Raw genomic sequence first — 26,880 nt, 5'->3', positions numbered from 1 at the left:
CAATCCGCCGCACAGACAGAAGAAGGAGCGACCGGCGGCCACAGCGCACGTAAGTATAATGCGCTGCTCTCTGCTCACTAACATACCATGGCAGCCAGGACTTCAGCAGCGTGACTCCTGGCTGCCATGGTAACCGATCGGAGCCCCAGCATTACACTGCTGGGGCTCCGATCGGAACTGCAAACTGCCACCAATGATGGGGGGGAGGAGGGGGACCCTGTGGGATATGGCCGGCACATTCATTGGTAGCGCAGTGGCCACAGTCCCTCCCCTCCTCCTACTCTGTCCTCATTGGTGTTCAGCGGTAGCCGCGCACAGTGGGGAGGGATTCCCTCCTCCTCCTCCCCCCTCCGCTGTGCCGGCCGGCTCAGGAGAACATGGTGCGCGCGATCATATCGCGGTCCGGCGATATAGGCGATATGGCGAAAATCCATATCGTGGCCCAAATTCATATCGCATATCGCCTATACCGCCCACCCCTAACTGGATGTCACAGATATTTTGGGATGCGCACACTTTGCACTGGAGATGTAGCGCAGCTAATGTCAATTTCTGCAGCGGACACCGTCTATGGAAAAAGTACACTGGATGTCACAGATATTTTTTGGATGTGCACACTTTACACAGGAGATGTGGCGCAGCTAAAGTCACTGACCGCAGCGGACACCATCTACGGAAAAAGTACACTGGATGTCACAGATATTTTTTGGATATGCACACTTTACACAGGAGATGTGGCGCAGCTAAAGTCACTGTCCGCAGCGGACACCGTCAACGGAAAAAGTACACTGGATGTCAGATATTTTTTGGATGCGCACTCTTTACACTGAAGATGTGGCACAGCTAATGTCAATTTCCGCAGCGGACACCATCTACGGAAAAAGTATACTAGATGTCGCAGATATTTTTGGGATGCGCACACTTTATACAGGAGATGTGGCACAGCTAATTTGCCATTTGCAGAAGGAGGATTCAGAGCTGGGTGAGGACGGCCAAAGGGGGAAGCAGGCCATGGGCGGGTGACAGATGGTGGGGGGAACCACAAGCCCTGAGCAGGAGCTGGGGAGGGAGGAGAGCAGAGGAGCTTCCTAACTGTATCCTGCTGTTTATTGTATAATGTGAAGCAGGCAGTGCAGCCAGGACAGGCCTCCCCTCTCCGTATGATGTGTAGAGACAGGCCTCACCAATAGAATTTCAGCTGTACAGTGTTTGTTGGGAGTGGCCTATTATATGTAGGAGGGGCTTTTAATAATGGGCAGGGGAAAAAATAGGCCGATTGATTGGATTTGCCCCCCAGGACTAAGGCTGCCAGCCCTCTCCTGTCTGCAAGAGATCCTAAAAATGGCCAGGAAACTTTGCATGTACTTCAGCCACTTGTACACCGCAAAGCACACCTTCCTGGATCTGAAGTGGCAGCATGGCATCCCCCAACATAGACTGATATGCGATGTTTCCACCCGTTGGAATTACACCCTCCATATGTTTGACCGACTAGCCGAACAGAGAAAGACCATAAACAATTTCTTGATGATCCAAGTGGACAGGAGTACTCCCCTGTGTAACTTCAATGTCAGCCAGTGGCAGCTCATGCATGACACCTGCCGTTTGCTCAGGCCCTTTGAGGAGGCCACGTTATTTGTCAGTTGCCAGGACTACAGGATGACCAATGTCATTACACTGCTTCATGTCCTAGAATAGATGCTGGTAAATCTGGCTGGTCAGGGGACTGAAAACGTGGCGCCTAGATCTCACGCCCACATGAGCTCTGTGGGGGCTGAACTGGAGGAGGAGGAGGACATTGGAGCACAAAAAATGTGTAGCGAAATGGGTGGTTTTTCTACATAGGTGACAGGAGAGGAGGAGCAGGAGCAGCCAGAGGAGCTACAGGGCGATGAGGAAGACGAGGCAGAGGACCCAGATACACCGTGGCAGTATGCAGTGGAGATGGAGGCAGGGAGTCCCTCCAAGTCACTTGCACAAATGGCCCAATGCATGCTCACTTGCTTGCGTAGTGACAGCCGAGTTGTCACCATTCGGCAGAGGGATGACTTCTGGCTCTCCACCTTGTTGGACCCTCGCTACAGGTCCAAAATGGGGGCCTTTTTTACATCCGCTGAGAGGGAGGACAAACTGAACTACTATAGAGAGTAGGGTATAATTCACACTCAGTTCAATGCGTTTTAGTAGACCGCGCGTATTTCAGGTAACCACTCCAATCAGAGTATCCACTTCTGCACGTATGAGTAAAACATTAGTCTCCACCGGAATCACTCTTCCTCCACTGACTCCGATAGGATACCAAAATCACACTGATAGTGAAGTACTGCTACTGTCGATTGCAAGCACAGGCGCACAGTAATATGCAGACACTTCAAACAAGCGATATAGAAGCGAGTACATCAAGGTCCTCTTTCCCGATAGTAATCCTATGAGGAGTTCGCTACAATAGTGAAGCACCATCTCCAATTTGTATAGAACAAGTATTTATTATACTCACAAATTCCATATAAGGTATAAGGAATTCACAGATAAAAAGCAGCAGCCTTTTGCACGCCCGACCCGGGTTTCGCCTTAGACTTCGTCAGGGGCATTGACCTCAATCATCAACACTTGTTTAAATATCCACCCTTAAACTCCTCCTTAGTTACACTGGGTCACAATGCTGCTCAAATTAAATAAAAACATACATTTTCTTTTAAAAATAACAAACAATCAAATGAATCCAAAGGACTTAACCTATAATGTTAATATTTTACGCTCTCATTGGTTATGTTCCCATTTTTATCTGCATCAAACGTAGCTTCATTCATAAAATCACTCCACCACACAACTTGTCACATGACTATTTCTCCACCAATGATGATGCAAAACGATCGATATATCTTAAACCCTTATTTATTTATTTTTTTCTTATATATTACTGAAATCAAGAAAAAATCAAGGGGATTTAAACCTGAAGCAAATCTCACACATCCTTCTCCCAAACTTAAAGAGGACCTTTCACTCGTATACAAACTAAAAACTAACTCTATCTGTGGACAGAGCGGCGCCCAGGGGTCCCCCTGCACTTACTAGTATGCCTGGGCGCCGCTCCATTCGCCCGGTATAGGCTCTGGTGTCTCATCTCCGTCTGTTGTATTGGACTGATTTTTTGTAGGAGGCGTGTCCTATGCTCCAGCACTGGCCAATCGCAGCACACAGCTCATAGACTGGCTATGAGCTATGCGCTGCGATTGGCCAGCACTGCAGCAAGGGACACGCCTCCTACAAAAAATCAGTCCAATACAACAGACGGAGCTGAGACACCAGAGCCTATACCGGGCGAACGGAGCGGCGCCCAGGCATACTAGTAAGTGCAGGGGGACCCCTGGGCGCCGCTCTGCTCACAGATAGAGTTAGTTTTTAGTTTGTATACGAGTGAAAGGTCCTCTTTAATATGTATTTATATATTCACGATTCGCACTCGTTCCATGTTACTACCATAGACCCATTCATAAATCCATTTCACCATGTGATCAAACACGTAGTTAGTCACATGGTTTTGCACCAGCCAATCACAGCCTTAATCCACCGAACAAAAACAATAAGAATAGTATATTCTATTTTCAATATAGGAACACACTCCTCTAGCCGGTCAGACAAGGTTTCAGGTCAAACTCCACATTTAACCCACGGGGCTGGATCGTGTCAAGATCATAAATCCACTTCACCTCCTTCCGATCAATCTTGGCCACAGTGTCTCCCCCCCCCCCCCCCCCCCCCACCAATTCGCCTTCACCAGTCCGATCCCCACAAAGGTAAGTCGCCTCAGATTTTTTTGATGCGTGATTTTCAAATGCAGCGATACGCCATGTGTCTCTAATCCCTTTGTAATATTCCTGATGTGTTCTTGTATACGTGTCTTCAATTTTCGCATGGTGCGGCCCACATACTGGAGGCCACACGGGCACTCCAGCATGTAGACTACTCCTGCGTTTTCACAGGTGATGTTCCCCTTGATCTTAAAGTCCCTATTTATTTTCATGGAATGAACAGTAGTCACTTTACACTGTCTTTTGCTTTTGTCCCTATTTTTGCATGGGAGGCAAAAACTGCGCCAGGAGAATTTATCTCCTCCTTTTCTGACATTTTCAGTGGGAATCGCACTGCGCACCAAATGATTACCGAGGTTGGGGGCTTTTTTTAAAACAATATCCGGGCGGTCAGGAATTTCTTTACCTATTAAAAAAACCAGTGTCAGGCAGCTGCTGCCAAGGCCAATAATATAATGGGTTGCATCAGAAGGGGCATAGATGCCCGTGATAAGGACATAGTCCTACCACTTTACAAATCGCTAGTCAGACCACACATGGAGTACTGTGTACAGTTCTGGGCTCCTGTAAACAAGGCAGACATAGCAGAGCTGGAGAAGGTCCAGAGAAGGGCAACTAAAGTCATAACTGGAATAGGGCAACTACAGTACCCTGAAAGATTATCAAAATTAGGGTTACTCACTTTAGAAAAAAGACGACTGAGGGGAGATCTAATTACTATGTATAAATATATCAGGGGTCAGTACAGAGTGAGTACAATAAAGGAATTCAGGAGGGGCCTGGATGTATTTTTCTGGAGTGTAATAATATTACAGGCTATAGCTACTAGAGAGGGGTCGTTGATCCAGGGAGTAGGGATGAGCGAACCCGAACTGTATAGTTCGGGTTCGTACCGAATTTTGGGGTGTCCGTGACACGGACCCGAACCCGGACATTTTCGCAAAAGTCCGGGTTCGGTGTTCGTCGCTTTCTTGGCGCTTTCGTGACGCTTTCTTGGCGCTTTTTGAAAGGCTGCAAAGCAGCCAATCAACAAGCGTCATACTACTTGCCCCAAGAGGCCGTCACAGCCATGCCTACTATTGGCATGGCTGTGATTGGCCAGAGCACCATGTGACCCAGCCTCTATTTAAGCTGGAGTCACATAGCGCCGCCCGTCACTCTGCTCTGATTAGCGTAGGGAGAGGTTGCGGCTGCGACAGTAGGGCGAGATTAGGCAGATTAACTCCTCCAAAAGACTCCATCCAATGATCGATCTGCAGCTGTGCATCATTGAGCTGCTGAAATTCAATTGCTCACTGTTTTTAGGCTGCCCAGACCGTTTGTCAGTCACTTTTTTCTGGGGTGATCGGCGGCCATTTTGTGTCTTGTGCGGTGCTGCGACCAAGTGCATCCAAGCTGCGACCAAGTGCATTTAACCCTCAATGGTGTGGTTGTTTTTTGGCTAAAGCCTACATCAGGGTGAAGCTGTCACACCAAGTGCATTTAACCAGCAATAGTCTGTTTATTTTTTGGCCATATACTACATCAGGGGCAAGCTGCGCCTGTCACCAAGTGCATTTAACCCTCAATGGTGTGGTTGTTTTTTGGCTGAAGCCTACATCAGGGTGAAGCTGTCACACCAAGTGCATTTAACCAGCAATAGTCTGTTAATTTTTTGGCCATATACTACATCAGGGGCAAGCTGCGCCCGTCACCAAGTGCATTTAACCCTCAGTAGTGTGGTTGGTCAAGCTGTGACACCAAGTGCATTTAACCAGCAATAGTCTGTTCATTTTTTGGCCATATACTACATCAGGGGCAAGCTGCGCCCGTCACCAAGTGCATTTAACCCTCAGTAGTGTGGTTGGTCAAGCTGTCACACCAAGTGCATTTAACCAGCAATAGTCTGTTAATTTTTTGGCCATATACTACATGAGGGGCAAGCTGCGCCCGTCACAAAGTGCATTTAACCCTCAGTAGTGTGGTTGGTCAAGCTGTTACACCAAGTGCATTTAACCAGCAATAGTCTGTTCATTTTTTGGCCATATACTACATCAGGGGCAAGCTGCGCCCGTCACCAAGTGCATTTAACCCTCAGTAGTGTGGTTGGTCAAGCTATCACACCAAGTGCATTTAACCAGCAATAGTCTGTTCATTTTTTGGCCATATACTAAATCAGGGGCAAGCTGCGCCCGTCACCAAGTGCATTTAACCAGCAATAGTCTGTTCATTTTTTGGCCATATACTACATCAGGGGCAAGCTGCGCCCGTCACCAAGTGCATTTAACCCTCAGTAGTGTGGTTGGTCAAGCTATCACACCAAGTGCATTTAACCAGCAATAGTCTGTTCATTTTTTGGCCATATACTAAATCAGGGGCAAGCTGCGCCCGTCACCAAGTGCATTTAACCAGCAATAGTCTGTTCATTTTTTGGCCATATACTACATCAGGGGCAAGCTGCGCCCGTCACCAAGTGCATTTAACCCTCAGTAGTGTGGTTGGTCAAGCTATCACACCAAGTGCATTTAACCAGCAATAGTCTGTTCATTTTTTGGCCATATACTAAATCAGGGGCAAGCTGCGCCCGTCACCAAGTGCATTTAACCAGCAATAGTCTGTTCATTTTTTGGCCATATACTACATCAGGGGCAAGCTGCGCCCGTCACCAAGTGCATTTAACCCTCAGTAGTGTGGTTGGTCAAGCTATCACACCAAGTGCATTTAACCAGCAATAGTCTGTTCATTTTTTGGCCATATACTAAATCAGGGGCAAGCTGCGCCTGTCACCAAGTGCATTTAACCAGCAATAGTCTGTTCATTTTTTGGCCATATACTACATCAGGGGCAAGCTGCGCCCGTCACCAAGTGCATTTAACCCTCAGTAGTGTGGTTGGTCAAGCTGTGACACCAAGTGCATTTAACCAGCAATAGTCTGTTCATTTTTTGGCCATATACTACATCAGGGGCAAGCTGCGCCCGTCACCAAGTGCATTTAACCCTCAGTAGTGTGGTTGGTCAAGCTGTGACACCAAGTGCATTTAACCAGCAATAGTCTGTTCATTTTTTGGCCATATACTACATCAGGGGCAAGCTGCGCCCGTCACCAAGTGCATTTAACCAGCAATAGTGTGGTTATTTTTTGGCCATATCCCAGTCTAATTCTGTTAGTAAATCCATACCGGTCACCCAGCGCCTAAATACTAGGCCTCAAATTTATATCCCGCTAAATCTCTCGTTACCGCTGTCCTGTTGTGGCTGGGAAAGTTATTTAGTGTCCGTCAAAGCACATTTTTTGTTCTGGGTTGAAATACAATTCCCAATTTAGCAATTTCATAATTTAGTGGTTTCTGCTATATCAGAGCTATTTGAAATCTATCCCTAAAATGGTATATAATATTCAAGGTGCACATAGGGTGATTCAGAATAACTTCACACACACGCTACTGTGCATTTCCAAGTCCAATTCTGTTAGTAAATCCATACCGGTCACCCAGCGCCTAAATACTAGGCCTCAAATTTATATCCCGCTAAATCTCTCGTTACCGCTGTCCTGTTGTGGCTGGGAAAGTTATTTAGTGTCTGTCAAAGCACATTTTTTGTTCTGGGTTGAAATACAATTCCCAATTTAGCAATTTCATAATTTAGTGGTTTCTGCTATATCAGAGCTATTTGAAATCTATCCCTAAAAGGGTATATAATATTCAAGGTGCACATAGGGTCATTCAGAATAACTTCACACACACGCTACTGTGCATTTCCAAGTCCAATTCTGTTAGTAAATCCATACCGGTCACCCAGCGCCTAAATACTAGGCCTCAAATTTATATCCCGCTGAATTTGAATACAATACATTGGGCCAAATAATATTTTTGTTGTTGTGGTGAACCATAACAATGAGGAAAACATCTAGTAAGGGACGCGGACGTGGACATGGTCGTGGTGGTGTTAGTGGACCCTCTGGTGCTGGGAGAGGACGTGGCCGTTCTGCCACATCCACACGTCCTAGTGTACCAACTACCTCAGGTCCCAGTAGCCGCCAGAATTTACAGCGATATATGGTGGGGCCCAATGCCGTTCTAAGGATGGTAAGGCCTGAGCAGGTACAGGCATTAGTCAATTGGGTGGCCGACAGTGGATCCAGCACGTTCACATTATCTCCCACCCAGTCTTCTGCAGAAAGCGCACAGATGGCGCCTGAAAACCAACCCCATCAGTCTGTCACATCACCCCCATGCATACCAGGAAAACTGTCTCAGCCTCAAGTTATGCAGCAGTCTCTTATGCTGTTTGAAGACTCCGCTGGCAGGGTTTCCCAAGGGCATCCACCTAGCCCTTCCCCAGCGGTGAAAGACATAGAATGCACTGACGCACAACCACTTATGTTTCCTGATGATGAGGACATGGGAATACCAACCCAGCATGTCTCTGATGATGACGAAACACAGGTGCCAACTGCTGCGTCTTTCTGCAGTGTGCAGACTGAACAGGAGGTCAGGGATCAAGACTGGGTGGAAGACGATGCAGGGGACGATGAGGTCCTAGACCCCACATGGAATGAAGGTCGTGCCACTGACTTTCACAGTTCGGAGGAAGAGGCAGTGGTGAGACCGAGCCAACAGCGTAGCAAAAGAGGGAGCAGTGGGCAAAAGCAGAACACCCGCCGCCAAGAGACTCCGCCTGCTACTGACCGCCGCCATCTGGGACCGAGCACCCCAAAGGCAGCTTCAAGGAGTTCCCTGGCATGGCACTTCTTCAAACAATGTGCTGACGACAAGACCCGAGTGGTTTGCACGCTGTGCCATCAGAGCCTGAAGCGAGGCATTAACGTTCTGAACCTGAGCACAACCTGCATGACCAGGCACCTGCATGCAAAGCATGAACTGCAGTGGAGTAAACACCTTAAAACCAAGGAAGTCACTCAGGCTCCCCCTGCTACCTCTTCTGCTGCTGCCGCCTCGGCCTCTTCTGCTGCTGCCGCCTCGGCCTCTTCTGCTGCTGCCGCCTCGGCCTCTTCCTCCGCCTCTGGAGGAACGTTGGCACCTGCCGCCCAGCAAACAGGGGATGTACCACCAACACCACCACCACCACCTCCGTCACCAAGCGTCTCAACCATGTCACACGGCAGCGTTCAGCTCTCCATCTCACAAACATTTGAGAGAAAGCGTAAATTCCCACCTAGCCACCCTCAATCCCTGGCCCTGAATGCCAGCATTTCTAAACTACTGGCCTATGAAATGCTGTCATTTAGGCTGGTGGACACAGACAGCTTCAAACAGCTCATGTCGCTTGCTGTCCCACAGTATGTTGTTCCCAGCCGCCACTACTTCTCCAAGAGAGCCGTGCCTTCCCTGCACAACCAAGTATCCGATAAAATCAAGTGTGCACTGCGCAACGCCATCTGTAGCAAGGTCCACCTAACCACAGATACGTGGACCAGTAAGCACAGCCAGGGACGCTATATCTCCCTAACTGCACACTGGGTAAATGTAGTGGCAGCTGGGCCCCAGGCGGAGAGCTGTTTGGCGCACGTCCTTCCGCCGCCAAGGATCGCAGGGCAACATTCTTTGCCTCCTGTTGCCACCTCCTCCTTCTCGGCTTCCTCCTCCTCTTCTTCCACCTGCTCATCCAGTCAGCCACACACCTTCACCACCAACTTCAGCACAGCCCGGGGTAAACGTCAGCAGGCCATTCTGAAACTCATATGTTTGGGGGACAGGCCCCACACCGCACAGGAGTTGTGGCGGGGTATAGAACAACAGACCGACGAGTGGTTGCTGCCGGTGAGCCTCAAGCCCGGCCTGGTGGTGTGTGATAATGGGCGAAATCTCGTTGCAGCTCTGGGACTAGCCAATTTGACGCATGCTTGGCGCATGTGCTGAATTTGGTGGTGCAGAAGTTCATACACAACTACCCCGACATGTCAGAGCTGCTGCATAAAGTGCGGGCCGTCTGTTCGCGCTTCCGGCGTTCACATCCTGCTGCTGCTCGCCTGTCTGCGCTACAGCGTAACTTCGGCCTTCCCGCTCACGCCTCATATGCGACGTGCCCACCAGGTGGAACTCCACCTTGCACATGCTGGACAGACTGTGCGAGCAGCAGCAGGCCATAGTGGAGTTTCAGCTGCAGCACGCACGGGTCAGTCGCACTACAGAACAGCACCACTTTACCACCAATGACTGGGCCTCCATGCGAGACCTGTGTGCCCTGTTGCGCTGTTTCGAGTACTCCACCAACATGGCCAGTGGCGATGACGCCGTTATCAGCGTTACAATACCACTTCTATGTCTCCTTGAGAAAACACTTAGGGCGATGATGGAAGAGGAGGTGGCCCAGGAGGAGGAGGAGGAAGAGGGGTCATTTTTAGCACTTTCAGGCCAGTCTCTTCGAAGTGACTCAGAGGGAGGTTTTTGGCAACAGCAGAGGCCAGGTACAAATGTGGCCAGCCAGGGCCCACTACTGGAGGACGAGGAGGACGAGGATGAGGAGGAGGTGGAGGAGGATGAGGATGAAGCATGGTCACAGCGGGGTGGCACCCAACGCAGCTCGGGTCCATCACTGGTGCGTGGCTGGGGGGAAAGGCAGGACGATGACGATACGCCTCCCACAGAGGACAGCTTGTCTTTACCCCTGGGCAGCCTGGCACACATGAGCGACTACATGCTGCAGTGCCTGCGCAACGACAGCAGAGTTGCCCACATTTTAACCTGTGCGGACTACTGGGTTGCCACCCTGCTGGATCCACGCTACAAAGACAATGTGCCCACCTTACTTCCTGCACTGGAGCGTGATAGGAAGATGCGCGAGTACAAGCGCACGTTGGTAGATGCGCTACTGAGAGCATTCCCAAATGTCACAGGGGAACAAGTGGAAGCCCAAGACAAAGGCAGAGGAGGAGCAAGAGGTCGCCAAGGCAGCTGTGTCAATGCCAGCTCCTTTGAGGGCAGGGTTAGCATGGCAGAGATGTGGAAAACTTTTGTCAACACGCCACAGCTAACTGCACCACCACCTGATACGCAACGTGTTAGCAGGAGGCAACATTTCACTAACATGGTGGAACAGTACATGTGCACACCCCTCCACGTACTGACTGATGGTTCGGCCCCATTCAACTTCTGGGTCTCTAAATTGTCCACGTGGCCAGAGCTAGCCTTTTATGCCTTGGAGGTGCTGGCCTGCCCGGCGGCCAGCGTTTTGTCTGAACGTGTATTCAGCACGGCAGGGGGCGTCATTACAGACAAACGCAGCCGCCTGTCTACAGCCAGTGTGGACAAGCTGACGTTCATAAAAATGAACCAGGCATGGATCCCACAGGATCTGTCCGTCCCTTGTCCAGATTAGACATTAACTACCTCCCCTTAACCATATATTATTGGACTCCAGGGCACTTCCTCATTCAATCCTATTTTTATTTTCATTTTACCATTATATTGCGAGGCTACCCAAAGTTGAATGAACCTCTCCTCTGTCTGGGTGCCGGGGCCTAAATATATGCCAATGGACTGTTGCAGTGGTGGGTGACGTGAAGCCTCATTCTCTGCTATGACATGCAGACTGATTCTCTACTGACATGAAGCCAGATTGTCTGTTACGGGACCTCTCTTTTCTGCCTGGGTGCTGGGCCTAAATTTATGACAATGGACTGTTGCAGTGGTGGGTGACGTGAAGCCTGATTCTCTGCTATGACATGCAGACTGATTCTCTACTGACATGAAGCCAGATTGTCTGTTACGGGACCTCTCTCCTCTGCCTGGGTGCTGGGCCTAAATTTATGACAATGGACTGTTGCAGTGGTGGGTGATGTGAAGCCTCATTCTCTGCTATGACATGCAGACTGATTCTCTACTGACATGAAGCCAGATTGTCTGTTACGGGACCTCTCTCCTCTGCCTGGGTGCTGGGCCTAAATTTATGACAATGGACTGTTGCAGTGGTGGGTGACGTGAAGCCTGATTCTCTGCTATGACATGCAGACTGATTCTCTACTGACATGAAGCCAGATTGTCTGTTACGGGACCTCTCTCCTCTGCCTGTGTGCTGGGCCTAAATATATGCCAATGGACTGTTGCAGTGGTGGCTGACGTGAAGCCTCATTCTCTGCTATGACATGCAGACTAATTCTCTGCTGACATGAAGCCAGATTGTCTGTTACGGGACCTCTCTTCTCTGCCTGTGTGCTGGGCCTAAATATATGCCAATGGACTGTTGCAGTGGTGGCTGACGTGAAGCCTCATTCTCTGCTATGACATGCAGACTAATTCTCTGCTGACATGAAGCCAGATTGTCTGTTACGGGACCTCTCTCCTCTGCCTGTGTGCTGGGCCTAAATATATGCCAATGGACTGTTGCAGTGGTGGCTGACGTGAAGCCTCATTCTCTGCTATGACATGCAGACTAATTCTCTGCTGACATGAAGCCAGATCCTCTGTTACGGGACCTCTCTCCTCTGCCTGGGTGCTTGGCCTAAATTTATGACAATGGACTGTTGCAGTGGTGGGTGACGTGAAGCCTGATTCTCTGCTATGACATGCAGACTGATTCTCTACTGACATGAAGCCAGATTGTCTGTTACGGGACCTCTCTCCTCTGCCTGTGTGCTGGGCCTAAATATATGCCAATGGACTGTTGCAGTGGTGGCTGACGTGAAGCCTCATTCTCTGCTATGACATGCAGACTAATTCTCTGCTGACATGAAGCCAGATTGTCTGTTACGGGACCTCTCTCCTCTGCCTGGGTGCTTGGCCTAAACTTATGAAAATGGACTGTTGCAGTGGTGGGTGACGTGAAGCCTGATTCTCTGCTATGACATGCAGACTGATTCTCTACTGACATGAAGCCAGATTGTCTGTTACGGGACCTCTCTCCTCTGCCTGTGTGCTGGGCCTAAATATATGCCAATGGACTGTTGCAGTGGTGGCTGACGTGAAGCCTCATTCTCTGCTATGACATGCAGACTGATTCTCTGCTGACATGAAGCCAGATTGTCTGTTACGGGACCTCTCTCCTCTGCCTGGGTGCTGGGTCTAAATATATGCCAATGGACTGTTGCAGTGGTGGGTGACGTGAAGCCTCATTCTCTGCTATGACATGCAGACTAATTCTCTGCTGACATGAAGCCAGATTGTCTGTTACGGGACCTCTCTCCTCTGCCTGGGTGCTTGGCCTAAACTTATGAAAATGGACTGTTGCAGTGGTGGGTGACGTGAAGCCTGATTCTCTGCTATGACATGCAGACTGATTCTCTACTGACATGAAGCCAGATTGTCTGTTACGGGACCTCTCTCCTCTGCCTGTGTGCTGGGCCTAAATATATGCCAATGGACTGTTGCAGTGGTGGCTGACGTGAAGCCTCATTCTCTGCTATGACATGCAGACTAATTCTCTGCTGACATGAAGCCAGATTGTCTGTTACGGGACCTCTCTCCTCTGCCTGTGTGCTGGGCCTAAATATATGCCAATGGACTGTTGCAGTGGTGGCTGACGTGAAGCCTCATTCTCTGCTATGACATGCAGACTAATTCTCTGCTGACATGAAGCCAGATCCTCTGTTACGGGACCTCTCTCCTCTGCCTGGGTGCTGGGCCTAAATTTATGAAAATGGACTCTTACAGTGGTGGGTGACGTGAAGCCTGATTCTCTGCTATGACATGAAGACTGATTCTCTGCTGACATGAAGCCAGATTGTCTGTTACGGGACCTCTCTCCTCTGCCTGGGTGCTGGGCCTAAATATATGCCAATGGACTGTTGCAGTGGTGGCTGACGTGAAGCCTCATTCTCTGCTATGACATGCAGACTAATTCTCTGCTGACATGAAGCCAGATCCTCTGTTACGGGACCTTTCTCCTCTGCCTGGGTGCTGGGCCTAAATTTATGAAAATGGACTTATACAATGGTGGGTGACGTGAAGCCTGATTCTCTGCTATGACATGAAGACTGATTCTCTGCTGACATGAAGCCAGATTGTCTGTTACGGGACCTCTCTCCTCTGCCTGTGTGCTGGGCCTAAATATATGCCAATGGACTGTTGCAGTGGTGGCTGACGTGAAGCCTCATTCTCTGCTATGACATGCAGACTAATTCTCTGCTGACATGAAGCCAGATTGTCTGTTACGGGACCTCTCTCCTCTGCCTGGGTGCTTGGCCTAAACTTATGAAAATGGACTGTTGCAGTGGTGGGTGACGTGAAGCCTGATTCTCTGCTATGACATGCAGACTGATTCTCTACTGACATGAAGCCAGATTTTCTGTTACGGGACCTCTCTCCTCTGCCTGGGTGCTTGGCCTAAACTTATGAAAATGGACTGTTGCAGTGGTGGGTGACGTGAAGCCTCATTCTCTGCTATGACATGCAGACTAATTCTCTGCTGACATGAAGCCAGATTCTCTGTTACGGGACCTCTCTCCTCTGCCTGGGTTCCGGGGCCTAAATATCTGAGAATGGACTGTTCCAGTGGTGGGTGACGGGAAGCCAGATTCTCTGCTATGGGACCTCTCTCCAATTGATTTTGGTTAATTTTTATTTATTTAATTTTTATTTTAATTCATTTCCCTATCCACATTTGTTTGCAGGGGATTTACCTACATGTTGCTGCCTTTTGCAGCCCTCTAGCCCTTTCCTGGGCTGTTTTACAGCCTTTTTAGTGCCGAAAAGTTCGGGTCCCCATTGACTTCAATGGGGTTCGGGTTCGGGACGAAGTTCGGATCGGGTTCGGATCCCGAACCCGAACATTTTCGGGAAGTTCGGCCGAACTTCTCGAACCCGAACATCCAGGTGTTCGCTCAACTCTACCAGGGAGTTATTCTGATTGCCTGATTGGAGTCGAGAAGGAATTTTTTATTCCCCTAAAGTGGGGTAAATTGGCTTCTACCTCACAGGTTTTTTTTTTCTTTTTTGACGCTAACATTGACCTGTAAGGCTGAGTTCACTCTTGAGTTATTTGGTCAGTTTTGGCCCCGTGACTGCCCAAATAAGTGAATTCTAAGAGCGATGCCTGTCATCTGCGTGTCATACTGACTCACAGTATTGTTTCACTACCACAGCAGACTCCCTATGCATGTTACTGCAAGGCACAGAGTTCTACACCACTATAAAGGCTCTCTGCAGCCAGGAAATAGCAGTTTTTTAACGCGATTTGCCACAAATAAAATCAGATCAAATCTTTTTGGGAAATTCGGTGAACCGGCTGAATCAAATTTTAAAAAAATTTGCTCATCTCTACTCAACAGCATAGAATACAACACTGGCATCTAAAAGTGTCTAGACAAAGAATGGCGTTACTGAAACCAATAAGAAAACTGAGTATAGTAAATAAGGTAAAAAAATCTTTAAAAAGGTGTTAAAAATCTGTGAAAACTTACTATGAATTTGGTTATATGGTCTTCTTCATCCCCCTCCTGCAGAGGACATGCGGAGTGGATGAATGGTAAAAAGGTCTCTGTATAATCAAACAAATACATGTATAAGATGCTGAGCCGCGGCAATGAATCCAGGGTATACAACAGGAAATAGGATTTTCCGGGGTTTACCGCCTAAGAGAAGTAGAAAGAAGAAAGTTTACATTTACCAAAAGCCACTAAACAAGCATTCACTTTCCAGTAAATATATATGAAACAAATTAAAAGACACAATGTGATGCTGCAGGGGTAATGGCTGCCCCCCTCCCCTCCCCCAGTTACAAAAGCTGATTTCAATTTCATGCATTAATGGTTTCCTCGGATTCCCCTAGATTAAGAGTGGGAAACTATTTTTTTAAGTATATCCAGACCTCTTCCTTTCATCTACATCCTCTCCCATCCCTTAGTAGGACATGATGGACATGGATGTTTTTCAACCATATGAAAAGTTCTAAGAAAAGTTCTTTGGTTAGGGACCTTGCCATGTGAACCCAACCAGACACTGAATGTTGATGAGCATGCAGTTCTGCTGCAGTCAATAGCAAATGTTGTAGAAAAACTTGTGGCACCTTCATGCTAGTGATCATGTAGCCCCACAGCGATGCCATTTTCTTGTAAGTTTCATTGACAGGCACGTAAATAAATCTTAGTGTGGTCCAGGAACCATTTGTCTTATACCAATCACAGAACACAACAGGCAACATCATCACATATAGGTGAAGAACCTTCACTTGTACCAATGTAACCATATGACAGTGGACAAATGCTTTACCCTATATTCCCACATATTCTGAGGTGGCTTCACCCCAAACGTCTTCACTTTCTCCAGCTCCATGATGATGACTTTCCTGTGACTGGCGCTCTCTATACTGTATGGCTCTTTTGAAAACTCATCCTCAGCCAGTGTCAGTAGAAGCCTGTTTATAGAAGTAGACATCAGCAGTTCATAAAAGCTAAAATAAATAGCTCCCAAAAAGTTAAAGCAATGATAACACAAGTGCACAAATGTAGGGTTCCTTATCCAGGCAAAACATCTTTTCTTCTTCTGTCATTGTAGTAAATAGCAGGATGACAAGACAAGTGTGACAGATGTAAATGATCAGATCTGTTGGCATCAGGGGCGTAACTACCACAATGGCAGACCATGCGACTGCTATGAGACCAGGGCAAGAGGGGGCCCATTTGGGATCATCCTCTCTTCTACTGGGGGTGAAAACTTGGTCAGGACTTCACCCTCTAAAGGAACAACTTTTAGCAAATGAGGCAGTGGAAAAAATGGTCCAAGTGTCATTGAAAGGGGTTTAGGCAAAAACCCTTCTGTCTTGTGCGTGTGTGTGTGTGGGGGGGGGGGGGCTGGTTTGATCCTTGCTATGTACGCCACTGGTTGGCATGACCGTGTTTAAGCGTATCTTCACACAGTGGAATGTTCAAGTGCCAAAATCCAATTGGAAATCCATGAGATAGCTCACATGCTTCTGGATTTTTACCTTGATAAATAACTTCAGTTGCTGCAGAAACCTAAGTGAGTGGCCGCATGTGGATTGCAAACTTTGACTGGTACTTGGAAGGAAAAAATCCAGCACCTCGATTTTTCGTGCTTAACGGTGTTTATTCCACAAAACCAAATGTACAGCGGTGAAAAATCCTCAAGGTACAAGCCCCAATACGGTCTACGCGTTTCGAACCGGATGGTTCTTAATCATGACCTTCATAATACATTTCTAAGGAAGTCTATATAGAAGTGAGCATAAAAAATCGCTGGGTATAATGTCATAAAATGTCTGTTCATAGTGGCTCATGTCAGATTTTAAACTTGTTTGGTGCATTTCAATTTCTGCTAGCACTTTTGATTGTAACACCGGGGATGGCTTGGACCGCCCAGCTAGTTTGAGGGGGGGAGGGATTTTTTTATGCTCACTCCTATATATACTTCCTTAGAAATTTATTATGAAGGTCATGATTAAGAACCATCCAGTTCAAAACGCGTAGACCGTAATGGGGCTTGCACTTGAGGATTTTTCACCGCTGTACATTTGGTTTTGTGGAATAAACATCGTTAAGCACGAAAAATCGAGGTGCTGGATTTTTTCCTTCCAAGTACTTGAGTCTGGGTCTCTTCCCATCCGTGCACCTTCTAAATTGCTGATGCAGGTGAGCTGGACTTTTACTATTGCAAACATTGACTGGACCTGAATCTGCGTGCGGATTCGCTCCAAACTGTTAATCTGCAGCAAATTTTTCAGATGTAAATATCCACTGTGTGCACAAAACCTAAGGGTACGGCCAGCAATGCACATGGTCATTTTTCTGCATGCAGGTTTGGAAGCTAAAACCAGGAGCAGATCATAAAAGGAGAGAAAGTGTAAAGGACAGATATGACTTCTTTTTTTAATTCACTGCTAGTTTTGACATCCAAAATTCCATGCAGGAACCTGAGTGTACGGCAGTAGCCTTAGAGAGTCTGTCACTGGATCTGAAGGAAAATAATCCAACAGTTGCAATAGCGCTGCCAATGCATAGAGCCACAAAATAGCGGGCCCTGTATGCTAAATTACTGTTAGCCACGCCAATGAATGGGGGATGGATAATTAACAAGCAGCATGCACTTGCTTTTGTAAGAGCATCTAAGAGATGAGCACCAAGATAATAGACACTTGCCATATTGCTAGTAGATGCATTCATTTCCAATAATCTATACCAATATTCTCACCTTCCATTTACCCTTCCAGATAAAAATTTGTCTTGGTAATCAGACGTCCATGGACCCAACTGCTCAAACCAAAGGACTACCTCTTTAGGGGTCCATTTAGACACTGGTTTGTGCTCCAAGAGGTCATGTTCAAATGCTTGAGTGATCCGATAACACACCAGTAACACAACCTGGGAAACAATCCATTACAAACCATTAATAGAAAACAGAATAACGCTTCCTTTGCAAGATTGGATTGGTTTTGATTCACAAAATGTGGCGCTGCAATATTCCTTCTATATGGCACATTGGGTTTATAGTGTTATACGCATAAGAGACAACCCCTTTGAAAAAGCTAATGACTGATCAGCACCCTGGAAAGTGCAATACTACATAGTGTCCATTCTGATGAGCTTCCATACTTGATGAGGCACAAGTCTGCCAGAACAGGAGATTGAGATTTGTGTCCACCAGGATAGGAGCCAGTCTTACAGAGCGGTTCTCTGCTCTGGTTCATAAAGAGAAGTGATAACATAGTCCTCTTCATCATTGTGTAGGCACATGAACAGATGGTGTTCTGCCTCCAGTAGGAGGAGATTCATTTCAATTCAAGTCTATTTCTTTTCTAGTTCATTCTGCTGCACTTTCTGTATTCCTGTAGTTATTAGTTAGGTAACAGCACCATCTAGCGGTGGTAAAAATGTATTGCACCTTGTTTTCTTGTTAATAAAGATTACTGCTTTGTGAGAGGTGTTAGGCATGGTGGGTAGTGCAAGGCATTCTGGGAAGGAGAAGCTCAGTCTCCAGTCTACATACAGACTACAGGACATCAGCAGAGCTGTTCCATGCAGTTCTTCTTAAATTCCACCATCTTTGTGCAAGTATAGCTGGTGAGTGACATCTACCTTTGTTTCATGGACAGTATGTTATACAGAGCTGTTCTAGTAGTTGAAGTGTCACTGAGGGAGTTATTTATGTTAGCTAGCCATGCAATCTATGTATATGGCAGCCATTTTGGACATTTTTCTCATTGTTATGCAAATGTTATAATATATGCTGTTCTATGCTTTCTGCATGATACATGTTATGCCTTATACAAGCCATTTGTATTCTTAGTTTTACCGGAATTGATCAATCACATTAAATACTCCTATTTTGCCAATAAACAAGTTAGACTACAGAAAACAGTCCTCTTATTTGGAAGACATGAATGGTTTATGCCAAGGATGCTCAACCTGCGGCCCACCAGCTGTTGTAAAACTACAACTCCCAGCCCTGCTGTAGGCTGAGAGCTGTAGGCTGTTCGGGCATGCTGGGAGTTGTAGTTATGCAACAGCTGGAGGGCCGCAGGTTGAGCATGCCTGGTTTGTGCTGAATGTCAGACTGCACACTGTGTGAATGTGTATGAAGACAGAGCAGATGGGATGTATGTAAAGACATTACAAATGACTGTGTTATACAGGAGGGTCACTTACTGTTACTCCCTTTAATACAGCCAGCACTCCTGAGAAGTCACCTCTGGCCCAGGAAGACAACCGACTCTGTAAAATCCCATACTTATTGAAGGCCTGCAAGGCTTTGGTAATATCAACTTTCTGCTTAAGGTCCTCATATTTTTCTTTTATGGTATTAGGAAACAGTTTTTCAATGACATTCCTGAAAAACAAAATATCAACCAAGAGGTCATTATAAGATACACAAAGAAAACGTAACATTATGCATTACTGCTAAATAATCTGGTATTAACGGAAATTAACCCTCTGGGAGCCCTTTCAAATATTTCTCATGTAAGTACTATCTCACTGAGATTTGCTGGATGCCATGTAATATTTTATCATTTGTTTCAATTGTTCCTTTAGCATTGGACTCCAACTATGTACATTTTACAATGTTAAAAACAACCTTCTGGTCGCAGTCCTGCTTGTCCAGCCCTGCACTTGGATTAGCCAGCAATGCACATGTAAGTAGTTTTGGCCAATCTAAGGGTAGCAGGAAGGGTCTTGGACTACCAAGTGCAAAGTGAGTACTTCACAGTAGTTATGCCCCCAATATACCCCTTCACAGTAGCTATGCCCCCAATATACCCCTTCACAGTAGTCATGCTCACAATGTGCCCCCCTCACAGTAGTTATGCCGACATTGTTCCCCCTTCACAGAAGTAATCCCCTCACTGTGGCCCCTTCATAGTAGTAATGCCCCCTCTATGCCCCTTCACAGTAGTAATGCCCACAATGTGCCTCTTCACAGTAGTTATGCCTTTGTTGTGTCCCCTTCACAGTAGTGATGCCTTCTGTGCCCTTTCACAGTAGTTATGCCCTCTGTGCCCCTTCACAGTAGTTATGCCCTCTGTGCCCCTTCACAGTAGTTATGCCCTCTGTGCCCCTTCACAGTAGTAATGCCCTCTGTGCCCCTTCACAGTAGTATTGCTCTCTGTGTCCCTTCACAGTAGTAATGCCATCTGTGCCCCTTCACAGCAGTAATGCCCTCTGTGCCCCTTCACAGCAGTAATGCCCTCTGTGCCCCTTCACAGCAGTAATGCCCTCTGTGTCCCTTCACAGCAGTGATGCCCTCTGTGCCCCTTCACAGCAGTGATGCCCTCTGTGCCCCTTCACAGCAGTAATGCCCTCTGTGCCCCTTTACAGTAGTAATGCCCTCTGTTCCCATTTACAGTAGTATTGCCCTTTGTGCCCCTTCACAGTAGTAATGCCCTCTGCAACCCTTCACAGTAGTAATGCCCTCTGTGCCCCTTCACAGCAGTAATGCCCTCTGTGCCCCTTCACAGCAGTAATGCCCTCTGTGCCCCTTCACAGCAGTAATGCCCTCTTTGTGCCCCTTCACAGCAGTAATGCCCTCACTGTGACCCCTTTACAGTAGTAATGCTGTAAAAAAAAACACACACACACCAGAATTGCTGTTTTTCGCTCATTTACAAAAAAAATGGAATTAAAAGTGATCAAAAATTGTTAAGTACCCCAAAATGGTAAGAAAAAAAAAAAAAAACCTATTAGGGGAAATTCATTATCCCTCCTATGCCTGTATTTCACATATAAATGTCATGCATAAAAGGACGGGCCAGACCTGTGTTGCAAGCCTGGGGGGAGGCCTGCATGACTGGGTTTGGGAGGAGTGGTGAGAAAATGGCAGGCAAGGGGTTAAGGGCCGCGCTAGGAGATGTAGCTGGTGGGGGAGAAGGCTGTTAAAAGGGAGGACAAAGGGCAGGAAAGGGGCCATTTTAGTGGGCACAGTAAAGGGATCAGTCGTTCTCCCCCCTATTTAAAAAACTAAACAAAAAAAGCTACAGTGTGCTGTGTGACCCAAAGCCTACTCACCATTTCTGAGATGGAGGCAATGCTAGCGCAGCTCTGGATGGCTGAAGGCTCAGGTCCAGGGATTGCTGGCAGGGTCGGTTGGTGCTGCTGCTGAAGTGCCCCTAGGAAAATGGCCGCGGAGGACCAGGCTTTCGGGCGCCTAAGCCCAGAGGTGACCCCGAGGGTCCGGCACAGAGTGAGGAGACCCTCCAGGGATCCTCCAGTTTGTGGTGCTGTGGGGCAGGTTAGTTCTAGGCAGGCACAAGCCAGGATGAATTCGGCAGCACGGCGGGACCCAGGCGTTGGGAGTGGATCCCCTTTTTCTTCAGTGGAGGTGGGCGGCAGGGGAGCAGGACCAGGTGTGGCAGGATCTCTGGGCAGTGGTTCTGACGCCTAGCGAGGGGGAGAGCAGCAGGAGTAGCGTGGCTAAGATGGAGGCTCAGCGTCTGCCGCACAGGGCTGGCTCACTGTCTTCTGGAGATTTGTCGAACCGTGCGTCCAGGCTACAAGAGGAGAAGACATCTCTGCAGAGGACTTCCTGAGCATCCTAGGACAGGGGGGGTGACTGCACGCAACACCCTGAAGCTCTTGTTCTGGCTGGCGGAGTCACAGCATCTGTGCAGCCAGGTGAGTTGCAAGGTAACCTCTTGGAGGTAGCAAAGGGGACCTCTGGGTTGGGCAGCGGCTGGTTGGGGTTAGGGGAGCTTTGGGCTGGGTTACGGGAGTTGGTGCGGGGTTTAGTGGCACCTGGGTCGACGGTGGGGACGCCATTGGCAACATGGGGTGTCTAAGGGGAGGGGAGCTGCGGTAGTAGTGGTGGGACTGGAGGGACAACAGCGGAGTCGGGGGGGATAAGGACGGAGGTAAAGACGGTGATAAGGAGGAGGATGTGCCTCATTTGGCTGACGCGGCAAAGGGCGAGATGTATGTGTCACGCCGGTGACAGGTTCGAGAAGGTCTGAAAGATTATCTGCACATTAGTTATCTGACAGCCTCTTTTGGTTTCACTTTGTCTGTGTGTTGCTGGTATGTCCACACACCCTGTTCAGGTGTGGATCATGTGACCTTCACCTCCCCCTATTTAGTCTGACTTTACCCATCACTCCTTTCTCCGGCTTCATTTGGTTTTTGGAAGAGCTGGAGTGTGGTTCCTGGTGAAGTCCTGTTCATCCATCATCCATCAGCCTCAGAAGTTAAGTGTCTTTTCCCTTCCTTCTTCTTGTCTTTTGGTGTTCTCCCCTACAACATCCGTGACCGTATGTTTGCTTTGAAGGGCCCCTACTCCCTTTGGAGCATTTTTAGTTGGATAGGGAACGGAAAGAGGATAAGAAAAAGGAGGATGAGGACAGGCGATGTTATCGTCTGATTCCGTGTACGTTCTTAAATTTGTTGCAGGCCTTTGTGATCCTGGCCAATGTTATAGGGCAGTGATAGGCAAACTGCGGCTCTCCAGCTGTTGCAAAACTACAACTCCCACCATGCCCTGCTGTTAGCTGAAAGCTGTAGGCAGTCTTTGCATGCTGGGAGTCGTAGTTCTGCAACAGCTGGAGAGCCGCAGTTTGCCTATCACTGTTATAGGGGAAAAGGCGCCGGAGAATTGTTCTGCACTTTTTTGACGCTATTGGGGAAGCATATCGGGTTTATGGGGGCTTGCTTGGTTGCATTATGACGAACAGTTTTGTCAGTGCAAGGCAGTGCGTCCTAGTATCAGGTTGGACCACAAGAATATAGCGCTGTGGTTGCGGGTGACGGCTCCAGTTAGGGCAGGTCAGTCCTTTCACTGGGGGAGGGGGCAGTTGTTCAGGACAGTCGGAGTGCTCGGTGGCGGTTCAGAAGGGTTTGGCTTCCTCTTTAACGAGGGCACATGCAATATCCAATATGGGGACAAGTGCAGGTTTAAGCACGAGTGCTCATCTTGAGGGGGGAATCATGGTCTGGCACTATCCAATCAGTGCCGACCATTGCAGATGCTGCAGGGACAGAGAAAGCTGAGAAGGGGAATGTTCATACAACGGCTGAAACGATTACTCGATTTAATCAAGTAATTAGACACAATAAAATTCTCAATTCAAATTTTTTGCATTGAGGATTCGTTTGTGTCATGTGACCACGGAACGGGAGTGAAGCGCGCACTATGACCCGACGCTGTGTGACGTCAGGACGTCAGTGCACAGAGAAGATGGAGGAGCTGTGGAGAGGCACCCCTACAGGATAGGTAATTACTGTTGCTGGGGTCATGACTAGGAGGGGGAGATGGTGGCACTGGGAAGAAGTTGGTGGTGAAGCTGGTTGCACTGGGGGGCATTTGGTGACACTGTAGGGCACATGGGGGGCAAGCTGGTGGCACTATGGGGCAAGCTGGTGGTACTGGGGGGCAAGCTGGTGGTACTGGGGGGCAAGCTGGTGGCACTCTACGGCAGTTGGGGATGCAAGCTGGTGGCACTGAGGAGGCAGCTGATGGCACAAGGTGAGGAAGAGCTTAAGGCCCTGGGGGGACTGAGCTGATGGTACTGGGGCGAACTGATGCACTTGGGCTGATTGCACTGGGGGAAGGGTGTTGGGGACTGATGGCAGGGGGTCTGATGAGTTTTTATAAAGGAAAACGGTCTATTAATTCATCGTTTCTTATTAGATTACTTGATCGATAGAATACTCGATTTCTTTCTAAGATAATCGTTTACTGCAGCCCTAGTTCAAACACAGTTGTCAATTTGTTCATAATTTTCCAAAATGAATAACAGAGAACAGAATTGCTGCGTCACAGGGAAATTATTAAAACAAAAAAAAAAACATTTCAGTACGCATGACAGCTCCTCCAGAAAACCTTTTGAAAAGAAGTAATCCGACCAAAACTGATCTCTCTCTCGTCAGGAGAGGATGCTGTTGAAGTCTGTAAGACTAGGTCTTCATTAATTTCCAAACAATCAGCTGATAGTTTAAAGGTACAGTCACACATTTCTCATGCACCCATTGCTAATGTCTGCGATTGGTGATGTCATAGTCAAATGTGACCTTGGCATCTGAGAGCTGAAAACCTGGAAGAACTGTGCATCTGGGCCTGAATTGGCTTCCCCGCGCAGCTATTGGGGAAACATTTGTTTGTTGAGAAAGCCCCGAGCCTGTTGGAGACTCAGGCCTTTCACAGGTATATTCCAATCCAATGTAGGCCTGCAGGTGGCAGCACTACATTGGAATATACAGAATTTTATATTTAGCAACATATTAAATCCTATTGCTAAATAGATTTGGCAGTCTGACGATTGCATGTTGTTAGGCCCTTATGGGGCCTCCCTAGTGTCACCCGTAATTTTGGGGGGCATTATAGTAGTTGTATAACCCCTTTAAAGGAGTTATCTCGGAATGTATATTGACCTATCTTCTGGTAGGTGAGCACCTCCATTTTGTGCCCATCTCTATGCGCTCTGTCTAATTTTTTTATATAGCTCAACATTTGTAGACGAGATGAATCATTAACCCATGCTCTGTGAACTGTACAGAGGTTATTGTGCAGGGAGGGGTAGTTGAAAAGCTGTGACCCTCAACTATTGTGAATGGTGGGTCCTGTGTTATCTATATCGAGATATATTTCATTATAATCCTGCTTGTGATGATAATGAGATGGCCACTGAGAAGTGATCTGCACAAAACGGGTATTGTGAGGCTCAGTGATCAGAGCGAAAAGATTTCAGAGTTTCTTTTTTATACAGACAACGACAAGAAAACCTATCAAAGTTATAAAAAATATATTAACTAATAAATAAATATATTAACTAATAAAAATGTAAGTAATTTACTGATGACACACTGTCTTCAGGTGGATGCTCTCTCTACATATTAACATTTGGTCAAATGCGGAGTTTCTTGCAGAGTGTATTTATATCAATATACATTCCTGTTTGTCCTACAAAACCCATTGATACAATCCTACGTTCCACTAACAGCTCAGCATTAAAGGTGTTATTTTAAAAAATAAGAACTTGCCACCTATCTGCAGTACTAGGGATAACAAGTTAAGACACCCTACACACATGGGCATGAATTGACCAATCTTAGTCATTTGGACCTGCACATCGCAGTGTGAACTATAGGCATTATTGCAAGAATACAGTCACCAGCCAGAGATTCTAGAAAGAGAGACTTTAGCAATATAGTGTATAAAGAGGGCCAAGAGCCATACATTGCTATCCGTGGAAGGAGTTGCACTATGTACAGATAAGACTGTATTTCCTTGTTGTTGGATATACTACAACTCCCATTTTTCTCTACATTAAGGACAAGCATTTATTCTGTTTAAAGCTGGGCTGGTTTATTGACTCGTACATCGCCATACGCCGGCCATTGCATACTCTACACACCCTGCCTTGCCGCCATACAAACACTTAACATCAAGGGTACCCCAATCTACCATCCTGCAGGAACCCCAGCGACCAGGAGCATCCCGAGAAACAAAGGGTGTGCCCTCCTCTCACTGCATCACCCTAGGGAGCAACAGCCTGAGGGAAACCACTGTGACACATCCTATAGTCAGAGCCACTACCATTCTCACCCTCTGCTCCGGCTCCTCAAGGGCTTGCTGCATATCCACAGGATAGGTGATAAGTATCTGATGTGTGTGGGGGATTCAATAGATAGGCCCCCACCGATCACAAGAACAGGGTCTTGAAGTCCTCAGAATGAATGGATCAATTGTCGTGCATGTGAAAATAGCCATATCCGACAGTCCCATAGAGAATAAATAGAGTGGCAGTGCATGTAGATTGTTTCTCCATTCACTCTGGGGCGCTGTCTTGTGAACATGGGGGTCCCTGTGAGTGAATGCCTACTGATAAAATATTTACCATCTATCCTGTTAGTAGGCAATAAGTTGTCATAGGGGCAACCCTTTAATTGATATGAAAGAGGAGAGATTACCATCGCATTCAGTTGATGAGCCACTTCGCTTGTAGGACACATGCAGAATATGTCATCTTTGCCTCAAACAAAACAATTTTACCATGAAAATACGTATATCAGAATTACGTTTAGCCCCCACCTCTACTTACCTAAGAAGTATGTTCACTTTGGGAAACTCTTTGCACTTGTCACTACATAGGGGACACTCGGTCTTCTTAGAAGACACCCACCACTGGGCGAGGCAATGTCTGCAGAAGCTGTGACCACATTTCAGGGTGGTGGGGTTCACCAATATATTATGGCAACAACTGCAGGAAAATTCACTAGCAGATATGTTTCGGTCTATTCTTACTCCCGAGCTCCCCTCCCAGTCGTCAATGTCTAACTTGACGTCCTCCTCCATGGCTGCCGTGCTCAGGCTGTCAAATATGGAATGCGGGTCTCGAAAACGACGTGTCATTATAAGTCCTGCAAAACAGCAGACATGAATTGTCATAACTATGATTGGGAACATTTCTTCACTAAGTATTTAATGTAAGAGGAAAAAAAAGGTACAGTTTTCCAGTAGCCATGGTTTGTCAAAGCCTGCATTACCTATTGTAACTGAAGAGAAACATTAGGCTACATGCACACTATAAGCAACAGTGAAAAAAATGCACTGTCATGGCCATTTGTCAACCATTTGTGCCTCCATTTTCTGGCCATCTGTCAGTTTTTAATGGCGGTTTTGCATCTGTTTTTTATGGCCGTCTGAGCGTGAGCTACTGAAAAGGAGGACATCCCTGTGTCCATCCAGGCCCTGCGGTG

The 26,880-nt window shown here is 47.4% G+C and overlaps 1 protein-coding gene across 1 annotated transcript in view; it reads right to left on the bottom strand.

Annotated features, from left to right (window-relative positions):
* Positions 1-26,476, bottom strand: part of LOC122945450 (bifunctional apoptosis regulator-like) — a 43,872-nt gene extending 17,396 nt beyond the window's left edge. The window contains exons 1-5 of the mRNA XM_044304519.1: positions 26,223-26,476; positions 19,348-19,528; positions 17,894-18,063; positions 15,956-16,100; positions 15,148-15,318 (exon numbers count right to left, since the gene is read on the bottom strand). Of these exons, the coding sequence (XP_044160454.1) occupies positions 15,148-15,318; positions 15,956-16,100; positions 17,894-18,063; positions 19,348-19,528; positions 26,223-26,476 (921 nt within the window). The remainder of the gene's footprint in view (positions 1-15,147; positions 15,319-15,955; positions 16,101-17,893; positions 18,064-19,347; positions 19,529-26,222) is intronic.
* Between the last annotated feature and the right edge of the window lie 404 nt (positions 26,477-26,880).

Source organism: Bufo gargarizans, chromosome 8, assembly GCF_014858855.1.
Source record: "Bufo gargarizans isolate SCDJY-AF-19 chromosome 8, ASM1485885v1, whole genome shotgun sequence".
Taxonomy (NCBI): Eukaryota; Metazoa; Chordata; class Amphibia; order Anura; family Bufonidae; genus Bufo; species Bufo gargarizans.
Note: the sequence above shows the minus strand (reverse complement) of the source record. Positions and strands in the feature narration are given on the sequence as shown.